Here is a 16,536-nt window from a genome sequence, read left to right on the forward strand (position 1 = left end):
CTCCTACCCTGGGGGTCTTCAAAAGGAGGCTAGATAATCACCTAGCCGGGGTTATTTGACCCCAGCATTCTTTCCTGCCCATGGCAGGGGTTCGGACTTGATGATCTGCTTGGGTCCCTTCCAACCCTACCAACTATGGAACTATGAGATATTTTGAAATGTCTTAAGATTGAATAGTTCTCTTGCTTACAAAGTAATTAAGTGATTGCAAAAGAATCATTAAAAAACAAAATGACAACAGAAATACAGGCATACCTCGGAGATATTGCGGGTTCGGTTCCAGACCACCGCAATAAAGCAAATATCGCAATAAAGCGAGTCACATGAATTTTTTGGTTTCCCAGTGCATATAAAAGTTATGTTTACACTATACTGTAGTCTATTAAGTGTGCAATAGCATTATGTCTAAAAAAACAATGTACATACCTTAATTAAAAAATACTTTATTGCTAAAAAATGCTAACCATCATCTGAGCCTTCAGCAAGTCGTAATCTTTTTGCTGGTGGAGGGTCTTGCCTCGATGTTGATGGCTGCTGACTGATCAGGGTGGTGGTTGCTGAAGGTTGGGGTGGCTGTGGCAATTTCTTAAAATAAGACAACAATGAAGGTTGCCACAAACCTTCAATTTGTAAAAAATGCAATATCTGCGAAGCGCAATAAAGCGAAGCGCAATAAAACAGGGTATGCCAGTAGTCAGCCTGCTCCAGCTCTTTGGCACATGATCAGAAGAGGAACACTTCTGTTTCTAGAGGTATGGATAGTGTCAAGTTCCTCTGAAATGTTAGCAAGTAAGCAAGGTGCCATGAAAGATTTCATGTTTGACATCTGAAACCTGAAGAGTTAATCAAATTTTGTCTGAGAATTCCCAGTCAAGCAGCAGACTTCACTGTCTACAGGGGATAAAGAGAACATGACTGAGATGGGAGGCACTAGTTACCAAGTCTGATTACATTCATATCGTAAAACATTCCTAATGTATTTCCAGACCAGAAATATTCTCTGGACTCTTAAACATTTCAAAGCTGTCATAAAGTAATCAATAGAACAGAAGCAGTATTTCATCTTACATATTTATGTTTCATAATTCTCTTTGCATGAAAGTAGAATTGTATTTTATTAGAAAACAGAATGTAGTCATGTGTCGTGGAGGTGGACAAGCTCCTTTCAAACAAAGTCTGTAGAAGAGAAAGATGATGCAATATATCTTTTCATGCTTGGTCTCTCTCCAAATCAGAAGAAGAAATGAGTAAATGGATAAAGTAGAAAAGTGTGCTAGAAGAGGAATAACACAGAGCCACAAAAGTAGGCTTCCCAATGAGAATCAATTACATGCAATTCTGAGCATTATGTATTTAATTTGCTTACCAAATTCCCTATCAATAGTAATTTTGCAAGAAAATAAATGTCCTAATAAGTTATCTTTCTTTGCAGGCCTTTTGAAATAAAACAGTGGTAGAGACACTGGAGAGAAGTCACTGGTAAATAGTTTGGAGAGAAATTGATGATTTGCCATCTATAGGCTTAATTTTCTCTTCTAGCCAAGGGCTGTGTGGTATAAGAACAGAGATGAAAGGCAGTAACACCAGCTTTAGATTACCTTTGTACTTTCCCTGGTGTTGACTCAGCTCAATAGTTGCAATGATGCCTGCAAGAAACCATGTCAGAAATCAGAATGGGTAGTGTGAAAGGATGTCATAGGCACATCCCTTCCAACTGGCAACACAGGATTGTAAAAACGTATCATATCATCTCTATGGACATTGCATGAAAGGAGCTTATCTGACATGAGACTACATTCTATTTTCTAGGTTCCTTATGCCAGGCAATTACAAAGGTGGGCCAACACAGAGCTGTTATACTGGCTTTGCACTGCCTAGGGAGCCCCTTAATTCCTTGATTATTAGATCTATCTGATAGAAAAGATAGTTGAGACCTATTTCATTATACTCTTTTAAGATGACCATAAATGGTCCAGTTCATCTCTGAGAACGCCACTAAACTCAGGGGAGCTGAACTAAACTTTAGTTCGGTTCTCTTTGATCGCTTCCTCCACCTCAGGAAAAATTAAGTTAGTCCTTTGCAGAACTAATTCTGAATTGTTTTTCAGATGAACTCTCATAAAAAAACTTTAAATGAAATTGGCTCAAGTGGCTTGGAAGCTTCTCAGTCCATTATCTTGGACTTTGGATGAGAAAAGCAAATACAGTAATAGTCACAATGCCTCAGACTAGATCAACACTGCCAAGAGCAGGATTTGAGTACATCTTTAGGGGAGGATTTTAATATCTTCTTCAACCCAGAAATCATAAACATTCTTCATTTGGGCTGTCTTATGAAAACCTTCCTAATTCTGTACAGGCTATAATTCAGCAAAAAGCAGTTAGCGCACAATGTTTGTTTTTAATTACACAAAACCCAATCACTTGATGCCCATCCCTCCCATTTGCTTATTTTCTCCCCATCTGTTAGATCTCTAATCATACATGTAGAGTGCAAGTTCTCTGGCCCTGGAATTGATTATTTATGAAATGCCTCATGCTGATCACCTGTACAGTGCACAGGGGTTATGGATCACCATTCCCTGTCTGGGAACTCTCCATAAGCACTGTGTAGGAGGACTAGGTGCATAGCTCAAGGTTTTAGATTCTATATTCCAGGGCACAACACCTAGCTAAATTTTACATCTATGTCCTTTTCTGATTCTAGCTCTATATACTTTTGTTAAGGAGTACAGGTGAGCTATCCGTAAAAGTAATAGTGATAACCAAAAGTGACAGTTCTACTCTAAGGTGGATACAGAAGTGTCTTATTCATTGTGCTCCAAGAGTAGTCATTAATGACTCACTGTACAGCTGGGGTGTCTAACTGACCCCCACCTAGATCTGGTACTGTGTAATATCTTTGTTACATTACTTGAAGGATAGGATTGAGTGCATACTTAATACATTTGCAGATGACATGTGGTGTAACAGGCACTTTGGAGTATAGGATTAGGATTGAAAATGACCTTGATAAACTGGAAAAATGGTCCAAGACTAATCAAATGAAATTCAGTAAGTACAAATACAAAGTCATGCCCTTAGGACAGCAAAAAAACCCCCACACATAAAAATACAAATTGGAGAATGACTGGCTAAGCTACAGTGGGCACAGCTCCACATGCAATTAATGCAGCTGGAGTTTATTGTTCCTAGGCACCATGCTTGCACATGTGCCTGGGACTGCAGCACATTGAGCTAGGGCAGAGCAGCCCCAGTTGGCAGAGGGCTCTGGGGGTTAGCTTGCCTGCCTGGGGCTGCTCCAACCCAGCTCAATGTCCTGTTGAAGGGCTGGCTGGGGCACAAGAGTGCTTCAGTGCAGGGCTAGCTAGCAGGCAGCCCCTGTACTAAAGGTCCCTCATGCCCCAGTCAGCCCCATCAGTGTCTATACCTGCACTGTGGTGGAACTAATTAGTCAGTTTTGCAGTAAACTTCTCATGTAGTTGTGCCCAGTAGTGCAGAATTGGAAAGAGCGTGACAAAGAGGAACACAAATGATTAGAGGTCTAAGAAATCTGGCATACAAGAAAGGTTGGAAAAGTTAGATTATTTAGCCTAGGGAGAAAAGAGTGAAAGAGTCTTTGTTAAGCCTTCAAGTACATGAAGGGAGTTTATAAAGACAATAGCAATACACTATTCTCACTGGCCACAGAGGACAAGTAATGGTCTTAAACTGCAACAAGAGAAATTTAAGTTTGATATTAAAAAGAACATTTTAACCAAGGGGGTGCTTAAGCATTAGAATAGATAATCAAGAGAGTTGTATAGTCCTCATCTCTGGAAGTTTTAAAAAGCAGGTTAGACAAATTTTTAGCTGGACTGGGTTAGCCCTCCAGGATCCTGCCTTGAGGCGAGCTAGTCCAGCCCCCTGCTAAGGTTCCAGCCCTGCTTATCTATGAGCCTATGATTCTACATATGGTTTTAACATATCCCAATTAAAACCCACTGAGGTCCTAAACACTTTTTTTCTTTTTGGAAAATGAGGCTTTTGGAAGGAAACTCACCATATTTCAACATATATTTTTTTCAAGCCAAAACCTATAATATCCTGCAGCTAAATTTGTGCGTGTTGGTCTAACTTAATGAGTACAACCTTATAAGAATATTATTGAAACTGTGAAAACTAGTTTAACTGTCAGTACTGAAGGAGGGGATAGGAAAGGATTATTTTCCAAACTGAAGTCCATATTTTAGTATTATTCATTTGGCTGTTTTAAAATTCTAAAGCTTTGCTCCCTCCACCGATGTGACAGTGATACCTTCAAATCCCATTTTACTGATTTGTATACAGATGACAAATTCAAAAGGCACTTCCATTGGATCTTTCACTTGACAGCTCAACAGGCTACAAATAGCAATTAATCCTCATAATAGCTCTGTGTTAACCAGAAAAACCAACACATGGGGTAGTTAAGTAATTACACAAGGTTCTACAGCAAGTCACTGGCCAGCCAGGAATAAATCTCAGATCTCTAGGCTCAAGGTTACACAAAACACTTTTATAGATAGGTTAGAAATAAAAATGAATTTACCAAGGTATACATTACTAGCAGTTTTCCAAGGTGACTGATATAGGCATACATATACTGGTTCCATGCTTTAGTTCGCCACTTGATATTAAATTAACCTCTTCCTCCTTACCACACATAAAGAAAGTGAGGGTTTAAAAACTCAGAGCAGTGAATATGTTTCTGCTGTAGACTGTCATCAGGTTATTCACCAGTTAGGGGTAGCACCCTGTTGCTGTCACAGTTTTATTGAAGTAGTTCCCATTCTCACTTTTGTTCCCTAGCAATCACACATTTTGGGGTAGAGGGAAATGCACAGAAATATTGATTACATCAAGACTTTCCAAGGGTTGCTTATTTAACACTGTGTGCACATATGTGTGTGTGTGTGGCGGGGGTTGCCCTCCATTTACTGAGGCAGGCTTCTTTGTGTTTTATTGTGATTTTTTAAAGAAGCCTTTATTAAATGGGTGGAAAATTGGATTTACGAAACTAGCTTTGAATGTCAATGTCTTCCACAGAGCAATCAAATATGTTGCTGACATGTCACAGTTATACACAGCATTAACAACTGAAAATGGGATTTTGAAGGATGCAATAATGGTTCTGTATCCATAATAGATTCACCCCAAGGTGCACTCATGCATCTATTGTATGTAGGTGGTTTTTAAGATGATTTACATGTACAAAAAAAGTCAACTTAGAAAAAGAACAATTCCACCGTAATTTGCTGTGATTTGTGCAAAGGCAATGATAGGTGAGGGAAAAAGTGTTAACCATTTAAACTGCTACATCTGATGTCCTCAACCATATGAAACAGAGTAGTGTTCAACTCTTCCACAGTAAAATTAACACATGGTTAATACTGCACTGGCTAAACCTCTTGAGGCTTTCAGGAAAGGAAACTGAAGTGTTAAAGTATAAAGCAAATGGTACAGTCTCCAAAACCTATACAGGCCAAACATACAAATGAAAGGAAATTCCAACCCTGTGGATCCCAAACTAGGAGATGTTCACTAGCATATAAAATCATAGGAAAGCTGGGTTGGAAGAAACCTTAGGGCTAAGTACAGATAATCAAAAAGACCAAGGCTGAATTGATTCAATCTTTGCAGGTTAGTCTAAGCTGAGTAGACTGAACTGATAAGCAAGTGAACAGACATTCACTTCTGATTCTGGAAATGCAGCCACATGCCTGCAGTGCCTCAGGCTAGTAGCCAGGGGGCGCTAGATCACACCTCCCTGCTCAGCTGGAGCAGACAGCTTGGGCCAAGGCTAGCCTGACCACTCTGCAAGGGGGGTAGGGGGGAGGAGAAGGGGTTTGCAGCGGAAGTGTAAAGCATCCTGGGATGCTGGGAGACTGAGTTAACTTGAATCTGGAGGGGCTCTGGGACAACAGTTCTTAAACTGGTTACAGAGATTTTGAAAGCAGTTTATGTACTCTGAACTTCTGTTGAGTTACAGATTTGAACTGGTTTCCAATCACTTATACGGGTTTATATATAATTTCTGTCCCTAACCTAGAGGTCCTCTGATCCAACTTTCTACTCTAGGCAGGATCATTTTATCAAAACAACTACCAGGCAAAATGCCTGAAACATCAAAAAATACCCATTCCTTTGTCACAGATAACACAGGGGGACAAGAACACTGTCAATCTGCCACCACAAGGACAGGAATAGTTTGCATAAGCCTATGGTGGCACATTAACATCCAACCATTGCACAAGAAATGGGCAGCATAAAAGAGATCAATCAAACAAAAAGCACTAGGGAAAGTGCATCTGCTCGATGACATCCCTGCCCAGTGAAATCATATTCACAAAGTAATACCCTGATGTGGCTTCCACAAGCTTGGCAGAGTAGAAAATCATGCTGTTCTGGCCCTCTTATCTCTTTCCTTTCCCTTCCCTTCATTGGTTACAATTTATTTTGACATTTTTCTTCCTCCTAAAAAGAAAGAGCAATAGGCAATTGTACTAAAAAAGATAGTGGAAGCTTAAAGACCACACATCAACCAAATTCTGTTACGCATTCCAATTAAAATCTATCATCCAATGAGCCCATTCATATACTGGAAGAATTTTCACGAATTTTTCAAACTAACTAGAGGATTCAAATCAATGGTTCTTACCATAATGTGTATGATGGCTGCAAAAAACCCCTTGATCACAAGAGTTTCCCTACAAAGGACCTATAAGCATTACTTAATGAAAGAAGATTTTGTATTTTTCTAAAATGTTGACATATTTTACAGTTGTTAAAACAATATAGCTTTATCAGATAGTAAAGACAATTGATGGAAATGTGATTCTCTTGACACACTGTGGAAATGCATATGAAGGATTTTTAATTAAAGATCATTCCTGTAGGGTTTGAACTCAATACCTTTGGAAATGTATAAATGATGCTCATTGTGCATATTAGGTTACAGAGTGTACAATTAACCGCCATGGGAACTTGTGGCTGTTAAATGAATTTACTTGCTGTTATAGAAGTATATAAAGTTACAGAGTAAACATATAACACATAAGACCGACTTTAAAAGAAAATGCACTTTCTTAGCTCATGTCAAGGTTTTGCCTATAGTGTGGACATATCACATAATCCTTCCATAACTGCTTTCCTTCCCTGTAAAACTGATTCAGTAGTACCTGCACTAGCACAGTAAATTTAATGAACCTTGGATTTAATTTGAAAATCTAAGTATAACTTGTTAAAACACTTATAATTTTAGGAAATTTCACATTTTAGAAATGTGGCACTCTCTCAAATAAGGACAACCTCAAACTCTGAAAGTGTTTTGTAAAACAAATTACTCTACATTTTTTTCTTCTTGTGTTTATTGAAATGTTTCATTTCAAATTAGAGAATTTAATCTTACTGAAACATGTTGATAATTTATTGTGAAAATGTCGATAATAATCAATATACATTTAGTTTTTGTTGAATCAGTATTTTCTGACACAAAACCGTTCTGTCAGAGAAAAAAGGCCATTTGTTCTTTATAACTTCTCCTTTATAGCTAATCAAAAACTGTCTCAGATAAACGCCTTTGGGGATCATTTATTCTGTATTTTGCCTTAGCCTGAAAGTGACTACTTCTGGAAGGTTTGTCCAAATAGTTGTTTAGCTAGTGTTCAGAAAAGTGGGAGGGCTCAGGTGGAAAGAAGAGGAAAATACCACACACTTTGCCTACATATGCAGACAATCCTAGTTAAGAAATGCTATCAACACTGATCACGTTGATAATGATAATGACTTTTAGAATTTTGTATTTTTAAAAAAATCAATATTTTTTTAACACAGTAGAGAGGAATAGAATGAAAACTATATTGCTTCCTTCAATATCATTCTAGAAAGCTTCCAGATGGGTTAACTATACAACAGAATGGATTGAGAGATGGGACTAAGGACTTAGGTTTTCAAGAACTGTAGGAAGAGACGGATAGCTACATGGGCAGTAGGGCTGTGTGAAGCTTCAGGTACTGATTAGATTAGGAGGAGATTCGGCCTGATTTGGTGGCCAAATCTCCAAATCAAATCAGGGGACCAATTAAAAGGTCTGAATTGATTTGAAGCTCTCTGAATCAATTAAAAAAATATTCAGAGAGCTTCAGCAATTCGGGCAGTCGCCACTAGCTGCAGCAGGGAGCTGGACCCGGACTCTGTGCTGGTAAGTAGAGGGCAGGAGAGGGGCCATGGGGGGACCCCTGCCAGGCCCCATCCCATGCCTGTTCCCCCAGTCCCCCTGAACACCCCCTGACCCTCGCCCATTCTCCCAGCCCCATCCATGGCTGCCCTGCCCAGCCCCAACTCCCAGTTGTTTTAAAAAAAAGCCCGCACTCACTGGGTGCTACCAGGTGTGTGTGGAGGTGATCCCTGCTGCCCCCCACTGCCCTACACTGCATGGAGGGCTCTGCCATGAGCCCCCAACCCTGTCTACTCTTGCAGCACCCCCCCATGGCTGCCTCACCTGCCCTGGCCCTTTAAAAAAAATCCCACACTCACTGGCTGCTGTAGCAGCCTCAGGGCTTCTGGGGGCTTGTGGCAGAGCCCCCCACACTGTGTGGGGCAATGGGAGGGCAGTGCAGGTTGCCCTCCTTGCTGGGCAGGAGCCGGTGAGTCCAAGGTTATTTTGTTCTCTGTTTTTAAAGGGCCTGGATGTGGGGTGGATGGCACAGCCATGGCGGGGTGGGAGATCAGGTGGGGGTTGGGGGCTCATGGCAGAGCTCCCCACATGGCATGGGGCAGTGGGGGACAGCAGGGATTGACCCCTGCTAGGCAGGAGCCAGTGAGTGCAGGCTTTTTTCCCCCAAAGAGCCAGGTGCTGGAGTGGGCGGGCCAGTCATCAAGAGCAGGCGAGGGATGGGGTCTGTGTGATTCGGAGATTCAGCAGCCACATCTCTTAATCAGATTTGGCCAAATTGATTCAGGACATTGATTCAAATCACCAAATCGAATCACTGTCTTCCGAGTTGGCTGGATCCAAATCCAAAGTGAATACTAGCCGCTTGTCCTAGGCCTAATGGGCAGCTCTAGGATTTTTAAAACAGGGGTGTAGATGGTGTGGTGCATCATCACATATAATGCAATGCATGTTTTCCTCCAGTTAAAAAGAAACTAGAAGTTTAACTAATATGATAGTGGCCTATATTATATTAGGGCTATATTATTCAGTTCAAGATCAAAGCACAAATAAAAATAACTTTATTGAAATGAGCATTAATTTGCTATACCATATACTAGGTATAACCCCTCCCCCAACAAACTAGGAAAAAACAATCAAAAGATGCTGTTTCATTAATCCTGTAGTAATTAAAATTAAATGTATATCCTTTTTTTAGATTCATAAAACAAAAATCTAGCTTTTCTTTAGTATCTTGACAGTGCAACCACTGATTCACTGAATGTTATTTCCACACCTGAGTTAATGTTTCTTTCCACACTTGAGTTAATGTTTTTAGCTAGCGCTGTGAAACAGGAACTACATTACCAGAAGCAGCTAACAGACAGAAGAACTGCAGAGGGAAGAACAGTTTGATTAGTGGAACATCAAGACTATTAAAAAGGAGAGAGGATTGTTGTGGAATGAAGTTTAGAAAGAATCAGATAGATTATACTAAGCCATGAAGTCAAGTGACTCCAGAATAGAAATGCTGCTGCTACTGTCAGGCAGTTGGTTTTAAAATTTGGGTGGAACAGGAATCCAACATGGGGGAGGTGCAGCTCCGCCCCCCACCCCCCCTCCAAATCGGTAGCTATAAAAGTTAGCTGGGAGACTCTTGTGGCTTTGCAGCATTTACAGCATAAAGAACTGTTGTGAAAGCTCTAAATTTCTGTTAAAAGCTGAACGAACAGTAATTGTCAGTTGTCTGAATAGTTCACAGAAGACAGCAGAAGCATTTTGGGCATGAGGAAACAAATCAAGGAAAAAATGAGGCTTACCATCTGGGCAGTTTTGTAAGGCTTCCTTAAGAAATTAAAGTATTAGGCACACATGGGAAGTTCTAAGATAACAGCTGTGAATGGATAAGTTGATTTACACACATTCAAAATGCCAGTCTTCCCATACTAGCATAGCCCCTCTAAATACAAAAATTCAGCCATTCCACACGCATGTCAGTTCCTGCCCCCACTTTACTTCTCAGTCCAGTTTTTGTGAAGTGAAGCCTTACTGTTTAGCCTGGGCTACAAGTTACACAGATTCCTGGTTTTAGTTAGCTGAAATAAGTAAAAATGAAACTAAATTTGTAGAATTTAGTTCTTCATATTTTAATTAGCAATAAGAGCAACACACATTACAAAACTAATATAGACTAAAATATAACCAATGCAGAAGAGCAAAAGAAATTCACAGATACATCATATCCACAGATTGTAGTAAGTTTCATTCTCCTCACCTCTATTTTTCAAAGTGGGAATCTGTTTTATATTAAGTAACTAAACTACAAGGGCTAAAATGGTAACATAGTTTACTGTCATGCAAGGACTTTAATCCTAATACATCTGGTATCCAGCAAAAGTTTGGAGTACAAATATTGCTGCTTCAGCAGAAAGAAAAATAAGCAAACAAAAAACCTTCAAAAAACATGGAATTGTAGTTGACTTTTTATGATATTTTCTACTTAGCCACAGAAAGCACTGGTAGATGTTACCTTTAGCCTTGGCACAATCAACTAAAACTAGAGCTGGGAAAAGCAGATTTAGTCAGGGCCATTTTATAATAATCTTACTCCAGTCTAGCAACATTTAAATCTAACAACTGCGCAGTCATTTAGTATTTGCATACCCAAGTACTAAATGAGTGTGCAGTAACCAGCATTACTGCACAGTAGCGACCCCACATGGCTTCCTGGTGATGCTGACTGTACAATATCTCATTACTACTGTACAATAGCATCACATCACAGTTTGTGCCCTGCAATGCTACTGCACTGTAGTAACGAGCTCCTGCGCAGTCAGCATCTTGTGTAGACACAGCCAGAGTATACTACTGACTTCAGTGTGAAACCCTTGAAGTAAATATAGTAATCACTAGGATTAAGTTTATCACCATCCAGCCATCAATGAATTTAGACCTTCTTTTCTGTTCTTTATACAGACAGAGTTTATCAGTTTGATTAAAAATTTAGAGAATGGCCCTGGCAAAACATTTTTCAGTCCCTAGGTTGTTCAGAACCTCTCCCATGAATATTATTTTGATCACTTTCTGATTTATGTTATGACTAATAAGCTAATATCTTCTTTATATAAAAAAGTTACCCAGTTTTAAAAAAGTAGATCATGTTAAATGGATGTAAACCTATACTTTAGCTCACACTTTAATTAGTTGAGCTTATTTGGGTACTTTTCCCAAGCAAATTAAAATCATTTAGACAAAAACAAAACTGATATAGGTGTGTCTTCCTTAAGAATTTGAACCCAATTAATAAGACTGATTTTAAATCATTTAAGCTTTTGCATCTTTTCTCATAAATACAAGGTCTAACTTACATGGTATTGAATTCTGCTCTTTAGCTTGCTGATTTTCAAATCCACAGATTGCAATATGGTCATACAAATCTATTTGGTGTAAATAGATAATGACCTTTTAGAAATATTCTTGTGACTGAAGCTTAGCTAGCACAAATGTTGGTAAGAAACTAATAAAGGGCTGTATTCCATTGATGTAGAAATCAATTTAGACAAATATTGGAGAAAATTTTTTTAAATATTCAGCTGGATTTCCCTACTGAGTAAAAAAAATCCATGTTTAGTCTGTTATTCCGAAAGGTAAAGTAGACATGTTCCTGGATGTCTACTAGCGACGTACAAAGCGGGCCCTATTCAATTCGGATTCGGATTTGGCCTGAATCAAGGGCAGCAATTAAATTCATTGATTCAGGTCACTGTCCCTGATTCGATTCAGCCAAATCCAAATCAGAAGATTCAATGCTGATTTGGAGAATCAGCGATTCGGCCATAAACACAGCTTTAAATGTTTTTTCTACATACCTCAAGGCACCAGGACGGCTTGTGAACACTGCAATGCTGGGGCAGATGGAGCGTCCCACAGGAGTGACGGGGGTGGCCCTTCACATGCTTGGTGGCGAACCCAGAAGTGGACTGGAAGTACTTCCAATCCATTTCTGTACCTGCCGGGGAGTGCACAGAGGGGCCTTCCCACACCCCGCCGGCTTGGTGCCCCCCCTCCAGTTGCCGAGCTGGCAGACCTACTCCCTGGCGGACCTGGACATGGACCAGAAGTGCTTCTGGTCCACGTCTGAGTCTGCTGCTGAACATGTTAGGGAGCCCCCTCATGCTCCTTTGGGACACTTCATCTGCCCCAGCATTCACCAAATTGAATCAGCAACTCAAGCTTCACACAGCCCTAATGTCTACATCTCAGATTTGAAAAATCAGAAAAAAGATCTTGGCATGTTCTCTTTGCTGTACGCTATGGTTTTATCAGTAATTGCAAACATATATCTTGTATTGAAATTAGAACAAGCTATTATCTACATTCTGAGTTTTAATTAAAAGAAAGACAAATTCTTTACTGCACTTATAGGTTACAGAAAGCATTCAATTGCCTATTAAGAAAGAGACAGATGGAGGCAGGTAGAACATGTAAAGCTTAATATTACAGCATAGGCTCCTGTCTGAACAATTTCAATTAATCTGATGGTGAAACACCTCTTTACTAAATAAATTTATACTCTAAAAAGAAAACTAGTTATACAGTCATTACCCAGGTAATGTCATAAGACGAGTGGCGGGCCCTGTAGGTAGTACACACCCCATGCAGAAGCCCTGTCAAGTAACACGCATGCCTTAAGTCTCAATGAAGCCTTATTTTGAATATTTTTGAAAGGTCCAGATCTCATTATATGATTAATTTTTATTATCTAAGTTGAAGGTCCATGTTCCCAGACTAAATTCAGAACTGGTGAGGCTTAGACAGAGCTACAAGATCCCCACCAGCAGCAAAAGGTACAGAAATAGCATAAAAGCTGGAAAATCATATAACATAGTACAAATAGGCATTGGACTCTATAGTAAGCTTGGTGTGTGAAGGACTGGAGGAGAGGTCAGTGTATTGTAATTTAAAGGAAAGGAAGCATAGCAAGCCAAAGGGCATGCAGAGATTCAAAGACAAAACTCTAGTTCACAAAAGTGAAGTACCCACTGCCCAAACTCAGTACCTATTTATACATATCACCAGATGTACAATATTTTACAATACTTGCAAATCTACCTCACAGTCTGAACTTTGGAGAGAGACACAAACACTTCCTGCATGATGCATAAGAAATGCTTGTTAAGCTGTTTTCCAATCTGAAAAATTAAAACAAAGTTATTGGTCCTAATTATTAAATAAATTACTGCTGAATGGCAGGTGCTTTCGTGCAGATTTGAGATTGCTACTTTTTAAACAATGCATGCTCCAGCAATGAGAAAATAAACAAAACTTAATTAAATGCATGTAACGTCTTGAAAGACACTTGTTCAGGAGACAGCTGAGGGCAAGATCCTAGTTTGATAACTTCAGTGCCGTATGTAGTGGCAGGAGGCAGTATATATTTCAGAAGCACTACATGAAGGGAATAAACATTAGGACTAGACATTTCAAGACTTCCATTGTCCATAACATCATCATGTGAATATTAACCTTCAATGAGCTATAATGTTTTCAGCTTCATAAAGCACTAGTGAATGCTCAACTACTTAGAGGGTTTGATAAACTACTTCAATGGGAGCTGAGAGAGTTTAACAATAAACAATGAGGCTACATGCACTCATTCATTTGTAGAGCTATAAAACAAGTATGTTGTGAGGGTGTACACACATTCAGAGTCCCCTGTGTCAAAAATCCCTGCAAAGATGCATTCTTCCATGAGGGGGTGCTATGGGACTGCTCCTTTACTCCCCCACCCTCAGAGGAATCAGCCAATGAGCATGACGGGATCAGTGCTGGGCTCTCCTGATCAGTTGTTACCACTGAACCGCTGATGATCAGGCTGCCTGAAAGCAGCAGTGGCAACATGTAATTAAGTAGTTTTGGTTCTACGATAAATTGCAATTCTGTTCCCTGTGGGCTGTCAAGGGAGCCAACCACTCTCCCTCCTTCTTCCTTGGAAGGGGGTAGGAGAGCAGAGCACTCTGGGAGCCTAGGAGTACATACAGACATACAACTGTTCTTATATGCAGTGCTACAAGGATAACGCTACAAAAAAAGCTCCTTTTTGTCACAGGAACTTTTTTGTGGAGAATCTGCCATCTTTGTAGCACTACAAACACTGTGAATGTACGGACACTCCCTTTCTGTAGTGCTAGTAGCATGAATATAGAGCAACAAAATTAACATGGGCACATAACCATGGCCACTTACATGGTGGAGTAGTTTGACAATACATTCATTTAGCATCTTTTATGAAAACAAGGATGCATCCTGATACAACAGACAACCTAGGCCAGCCATACTGCATGAAAGGGAACTTCTGTACCTCCTACATATGAGCTCTGCCAGTACCTGCTCTGTCACCTTAGACAAGTTTGATGTCATGCTTCTGTTTCCTTTCTCATCCTTCATCTATTTTGCTTGTTTACATTGTAAGCTCTTAGTGAGCAAGGACTGTCTCAAACTTGGTTTGTATACTATGGCTAGTGTCCTTTAGGCATTGCTGTAATCCAGAAAATAAATGATACTGAAAGAAGAATGACCTGCTTGTCAGTGCTGTTGCAGAAAGGAAACAGAAAAATACTTTGTAAACACTGAAGACAGCGAAGGAAACTGGGAATTACCTGTGCTCCTTGTGGGAGTGAGATACAGTCTTAATCAATGTGTTTGGCTCTTTTTCTGCAGATCTAGATGTATTGATATATGACAGTCTATAAAGTGCATCGATTTTTAACATTTTCTTGTTTTTATTTTACTTTGTCTTTATTCTCCCGCCCCCCTTTACAACAAAACAGCTGATAAGGTCAACGATGACTTCTATTCCAAACGTCGACACCTTGCAGAATTGGCTGCCAAAGGGAGCTTGCCACTCCATCCAGTGCGTATGGAAGAAGACAGAACGTATGCACCTGACAATGGCACAACGAAACACAATGGGCAGAAATCCAAAATTACAAAAATTCACACACACCCCATGGCATACAACTACAAAACCTGGGACCCCAGTGACCAGTCCTACCGACGGCAAGCATATGCAAACAAGGGGAAGCATGGCCCAGGAGAACCTATGTTAAGTAACACACTGACAACTCGGAGTCAGCAATATTTGCCCCCACAGCCGTACTTCATAACTAACAGCAAGACAGAAGTGACTGTTTGAGATTGCTCTTTCATTCCTTAAAAATATAAAACATCAGAAAGAGGCAAAAAAAATGAAAAGAAAAGACAAGAAGGAAAGCAACTTCCATGGGGACACTCCTGGTATGCAGCCAACTGAAGGTTGAAGAGTGGGTTAATACCATTCAGCAATACCCTGAAGGTTGAATTAGAAATGCCATTTGTATTTCACACTGGAAAAATCAACTCTTGTGACTATTTTTTTTTACTTGAAACTGAAATCCATGATGAGAAGTAGCACAATTTAGAGAAACTTTATGTCTGCTTAAACCATTTACACTATGTTCCTGCCTTGAGACAGAGAGAGAAAGAGAGAGAGAGAACAATACACGGTAATACTTTGTTTTGATGAGGAATTTTGTATAAATTCTAATAATTACCAGACCTGTGAAAGCCAAGAGCAAATACCTTGGTACAAGCCCTAACGTTTATTATTGTACTTTCATACCATCACTATAGGAAGAGCAAAAAATATATATACAATAAAAGATAAAAAGACACTTTCACACGAAACCTATGAAGACTGTTACAATTAAAAGCGTATGAGAACTTTTTGGCTGGTAGAGAGTTTTGTGGGACAATAACACAAGAAGATTTTATTTCTGTTTATTTTTGGTTTGGGTTTAAAGTTTCTCGGGACCTCCAAAATAAGAAGAGACATATCATATAACAACATGAATGTTGTGAGGAAAAGAGGGTAATCAGCCCTTCCCCCTCAGTCCTCCTGTTTTTTGGGCAGATGGTAACAACTCTTACTTTGCAGACTGTCAGGACATTTTCGTCACCTAAATGTTTTGCCTATCTTCTACTGCTTCAAACTGAAAATAAATAAGTGTGGGTGGTGCCTTTACTGTATTACTATTGTTCAATGACAGTCTTGTTTCTCAAAGTGAAAACCCCTGTTCCTTTAAGCTTATTTCCTCTTGTTTTATAAAGATATTAGAAGGTTTCTGCCCTACCTAGCCCTCCCTTTGTTGTGAATGAAATGAGAGTCTGGTCTAGCAATACACAGTTATGGTGGCAGGTTGCCGAGTATGTCAGCACACACAGCTCCCCTATGGCACCAAAATGCCTTCTCTCTCTTTCTACAGAGCAACACTAGCACTTGGAGGGGGAAAAAAAGGCTTCTATCTCCATCCAGCAGTGGGCAC

General features: G+C 39.8%; 1 protein-coding gene across 2 annotated transcripts in view; it reads left to right on the forward strand.

Moving 5' to 3' along the window:
* The window catches only part of SHISA9 (shisa family member 9), a 442,625-nt gene extending 427,180 nt beyond the window's left edge, over positions 1–15,445 (forward strand). For both annotated transcript variants that reach the window (XM_019507422.1, XM_019507423.1), the window contains one exon: positions 15,004–15,445. In XM_019507422.1, the coding sequence (XP_019362967.1) occupies positions 15,004–15,368 (365 nt within the window). In that variant the 3' untranslated portion in view covers positions 15,369–15,445. The remainder of the gene's footprint in view (positions 1–15,003) is intronic.
* Positions 15,446–16,536: the final 1,091 nt, after the last annotated feature.

The sequence above is a fragment of the Gavialis gangeticus genome, unplaced genomic scaffold, assembly GCF_001723915.1.
Source record: "Gavialis gangeticus isolate Ggan-Ray unplaced genomic scaffold, GavGan_comp1, whole genome shotgun sequence".
NCBI classification, from domain to species: domain Eukaryota; kingdom Metazoa; phylum Chordata; order Crocodylia; family Gavialidae; genus Gavialis; species Gavialis gangeticus.